At 51.3% G+C, this 3,871-nt stretch overlaps 2 protein-coding genes across 2 annotated transcripts in view; one reads left to right on the top strand and one right to left on the bottom strand.

Moving 5' to 3' along the window:
- Cdca8 (cell division cycle associated 8) overlaps positions 1–2,684 on the bottom strand; it is a 12,630-nt gene extending 9,946 nt beyond the window's left edge. Inside the window, exons 1-3 of the mRNA XM_013016816.1 lie at positions 2,405–2,684; positions 2,146–2,274; positions 209–249 (exon numbers count right to left, since the gene is read on the bottom strand). Coding sequence (XP_012872270.1) covers positions 209–249; positions 2,146–2,274; positions 2,405–2,498 — 264 coding nt within the window. The 5' untranslated portion in view covers positions 2,499–2,684. The remainder of the gene's footprint in view (positions 1–208; positions 250–2,145; positions 2,275–2,404) is intronic.
- A 192-nt stretch (positions 2,685–2,876) lies between these two features.
- Positions 2,877–3,871, top strand: part of LOC105986084 (chromosome unknown open reading frame, human C1orf109) — a 7,533-nt gene continuing 6,538 nt past the window's right edge. Inside the window, exons 1-2 of the mRNA XM_013016831.1 lie at positions 2,877–3,114; positions 3,214–3,491. Coding sequence (XP_012872285.1) covers positions 3,217–3,491 — 275 coding nt within the window. The 5' untranslated portion in view covers positions 2,877–3,114; positions 3,214–3,216. The remainder of the gene's footprint in view (positions 3,115–3,213; positions 3,492–3,871) is intronic.

Raw genomic sequence — 3,871 nt, 5'->3', positions numbered from 1 at the left:
AAAAAAAAAAAAAAGAGTCTCATGAGTACTTTTCTGCCCTGGCTGGCTTCTAACCATGATCTTCCTATCTCAGCCTCCTATGTAGCTAGGATTACAGGAGTGAAGCCACTGGAGCTTGGCATGATGTAACTTCTTCTACAGCATACAGCCCAATGGATGGATTTTATGACTAAAGTCTAAACTCAAAAATTAAAGAAAAGTAACTTACTGTTGCTGCCTCTTCCAGGGCCTGCTTGTTTCCTCCAAGGGCTTAAAAAAAAAATTAGTTACTATCAGATTTGAGTAATAAACCTTTTTTGTGTGCCAGTACTGGGGCTTGAATTCAGGGCCTCACACTCTTGGCTTTTTCACTCAAAGTGCTACCACTTGAGCCATACCTCCACTTCTGCTTTGGGCTTTTTGTTTGTTTGTTTTTGGCAGGTTAAGTGGACCTAAGAGTCTTTTCTGCTCAAGCTGGCTTTGAACCAGTCCTTAGATCTCAGCCTCCCAAGAAACTAGGATGATAGGTTACCTTTCTAAAGCTGGATAGGATTAAGCCCTAGGTCTAACAATGAAAGAATGTCACAATCTCTTTCCAAGCTTGATTCCTCCCCCTCTTAAAGGAAAAGTGCTCTGTGAGATTTAAATGTAGGATAAAACCTTAGATCAGATCTTGCTAGAAACCCTCATGGTATCCTTTACTGACAGAGTTAAGATCTCAAGCTTTACAAATAGAATGCCTGGAGCTCATGAATCCTCTGCTACTAAGGAGCTTATGAGACCAAAAGCACAGTAACCTCTATGCCTTATTCTTGTCATTCTAAAAAAAGTACATTAACTTGTTAAAGATAAAATTAATGCTAATGCAAAACATTTGGTGGCATGCCCATCTGGCATAAGAAACTCACTGAGGCAGTACTCCAGTCTATCTCTTTTGTAATACTTACAAGTCTAAATACATACCTGTATATGTAATTAATTCCAGAAGTAACAGTGTCACTGACACATGTTCAACTTTTTTAGAAATGAGCACATAGATTTGTCTGGTGTACTTGAGCCCCTGAGTTTGTTTGCTAGTACCAATAAGAAGGAACCATTAAACTGGTGGCTCACACCTATAATCCTAGCTACCCAGAAGGGGAGATCAAAGCCTGCTAGCCTGAAAGCCAATTAACTACCCCCCAAAAAAAAATCCAGATGTGGAGCTGTAGGTCAGGTGGTAGAGTACTAGCCTTGAGCAAAAAAGCTCAGGCCCTGAGTTCAAGCCCCGGGACGGGAATGTGAGCCGGGTACATGTATGTGCTTGCTTGCTCGCTCGCTCGTTCGCTCGCTCGCTCGCACGCACGCACGCACGCACGCACGCACGCACGCACGCACGCACGCACGCACGCACGCCCCCATAACTATTAAATTCTTTGTAAGCGGAATATGCATTGCTATCTAGGAAGAAAGCAACACACAGGACCATTACTAAGTAGGAAAATGAGAAATTAAGGGTAACAATAGACAGTATCTGCATTTCCTTGAATATTTTAACAAGTCATTCATGAACAAACCATTTATTCAGTCATTTGTAAATGGATGAACATAATACACACACAAATAGTAGTTCCTAACCTGTGGAAATGAACATTTCAGAGTGTCCGTACATAAAATTTTATTGGAAGACACTCCATTCACTATACTTGTTTTGGAACTGTAACAGCAAAGATGAGCAGAGAACCCTCTGACCCAAGAAACCTAAAATCTTTCTTACCCTGCTTTTCAGAGAAAACAGTCAGGGACTAGATGACAGTTAAGTGCCTTTGTGGGGAAAAAACGAAAAGGGGAGAGGGATGGAGCAGCAGGTGCTCCATAAGTGAACTTAGCCCTCATTTATCTTCTTGCTGCTTACCACAGGTGCTAACGATCAGTTCCTACACGGACCACGTAGAAAGAGGAGACAAAGTAAAACCACCCCCTATGCGCCTCAGCCAGGCTCTGGGCCTGGTGAGTATTGTGAATGGGGAGACAGGTGGAGGAGAAGGGGACATCAGAGCGAGTCCTTTCTGAAGGCCACCAAGGGAACTACAGTTGGGCTACAAGCCGAAGTAGACGAGGTAGTGTGTGTGCGTGCGTGCGTGCGTGTGCGTAGGGTGAAGGAGCGGGGCCTCTAGCAGCTCTTACCGAAGTACTCGAGCCAGTTCATGTCGCGCAGCGCCCGGGGGAGCCGCAGGATCTCGATGTTGTAGAGGTTGTCCACCTCCTTGAGGAGGTTCTGCCGGTCGGCCTCGATCTGCTTCATTCGTACTTGCACTGCCAAAGAGACACAGGCCCCGGGGGGCGGGGAGGGCGTGTGAGTCGGCCTCGCCGGCGCGCCCCACCCGCTGCGCCCCGCACGGCCCCGGGGAGCCGCGGCGGCCCGGAGCCCGCGCCCGCTCCTCACCTTCACGATCGAAGTCCTTGAGGAAGGAGGCGAGTTTTCGGCTCCGCAACGAGTTGGTCTTGGTCGCCCGACTGTTACGCTTCCGGGGAGCCATGGCGGTCGGGCGGAGGCCCAGCTTCAAGGATCAACGGCGGAGGCAGGGAGGAGAAAACCAAGGAGCTGCGCGGGACGGAGAGGGAAGACGGCAGTCGTCCGTGGGAGTCCTGGCTTTTTCCTGACCCAAAGCTCTGGAAGAACCGACTCTCATCGACGCCGCGGAGAAGCAGCGGCTCCGCGGTTAACCGCCGTCCGATTCAAACTTCATTGCTACCAGTTGGCGAATGAGAACTCGCCGTCTTAGGACAGCATCCAATCACAAGGAAGCTCCTCCCTTTCTCCTCAGGCAGCCAATCCTTGAGGAGGACTACAGCGCCCAGACGCCTTTGCGGCTTTACGACGTATTTCCCCTCCCCCCCGCCCTGCCCCGCCCCCCAACCTGGTAGTAGCTTTTGAGCTTGCGCCTAGGAGAGCGTGCGAGGCTGTGTGCTGTTTCTGGTGGCTTCCTTGGTTTCCTTAGCTTCAAGTTTTTCTGAGGGAGCGCGACTGGGCAACTTTCAGGAGAGGAGACGAGACCCGGGCCCTGAGGAAGACCAGGCGGGGCCCCTGAAAATCCGCAGTGAGAAGCGCTCGCAGAGGATCTGCCTGGGAAGGCCCGCGGCCCGGTTCCTGAGGTGGGCCGCCGGAGACCCTCCCACGGGGTGGGAATGGGTACCTCCCCTACCGCCCTGGCCCCCCGACCCTATTTGTTGTTGTTTTACTTTTTCCAACAGAAGATGCCTCCAGGGCAGCCTTTGCTTGCTGTGCAGGAGGCCCTGAGGAAGTGCTTCCCCGCGGTGGAGGAGCAGCAGGGCTTGTGGCAGGGCACCGTGCAGGACTGCCAGCCCCTGCTGATCTCGCTCAGCAACCTGGCGGAGCAGATGCAGGCCGCGCAGCGCCTGCGCTTCGAGGACGTGCCGGCGCTTCGGGCCTTCCCGGACTTGCAGGAGCGCCTCCGGCAACAGCAGCTGGCCTCTGGGGACATCGTCCTGGACCAGCTAGCCCAAAGACTGTAAGGTTCCTGGGCGCTTCCTCTTGAGGGAAAGATCTTAAACCTAAGTGTCTTATAAGTAGTTCGCCTGATCAGAAGGGTGGCTTTCTCCTTCCTATCCTTACGTTGCTGTGGGACCTCTGTCAAAAGCTATCAGCTAGATGGGTGGCTGGTGCTAACGCTTTAATACTAGCCACACAGAAAGCTGAGGTCTGAGGTTCGCGTTTCAAAGCCAGCCCGAGCAGGAAAGTCTGAGAGACTCTTCTCTCCAATTAACAACCAAAAACCTGAAGTGGGGACTGGGAAGGTGGCTCAGTGGTAGAGCGCTTATTTTGCATGCCTGAGGCCCTGGGTTCGATTCCTCAGCACCACATAACTAAAAAGAAAAAAGCCGGAAGTGG

Source organism: Dipodomys ordii, unplaced genomic scaffold, assembly GCF_000151885.1.
Source record: "Dipodomys ordii isolate 6190 unplaced genomic scaffold, Dord_2.0 Scaffold33, whole genome shotgun sequence".
Lineage (NCBI taxonomy): Eukaryota > Metazoa > Chordata > Mammalia > Rodentia > Heteromyidae > Dipodomys > Dipodomys ordii.
The sequence above is the reverse complement of the archived record's forward strand: the minus strand, read 5'-3'. Positions and strand labels throughout refer to the sequence as shown.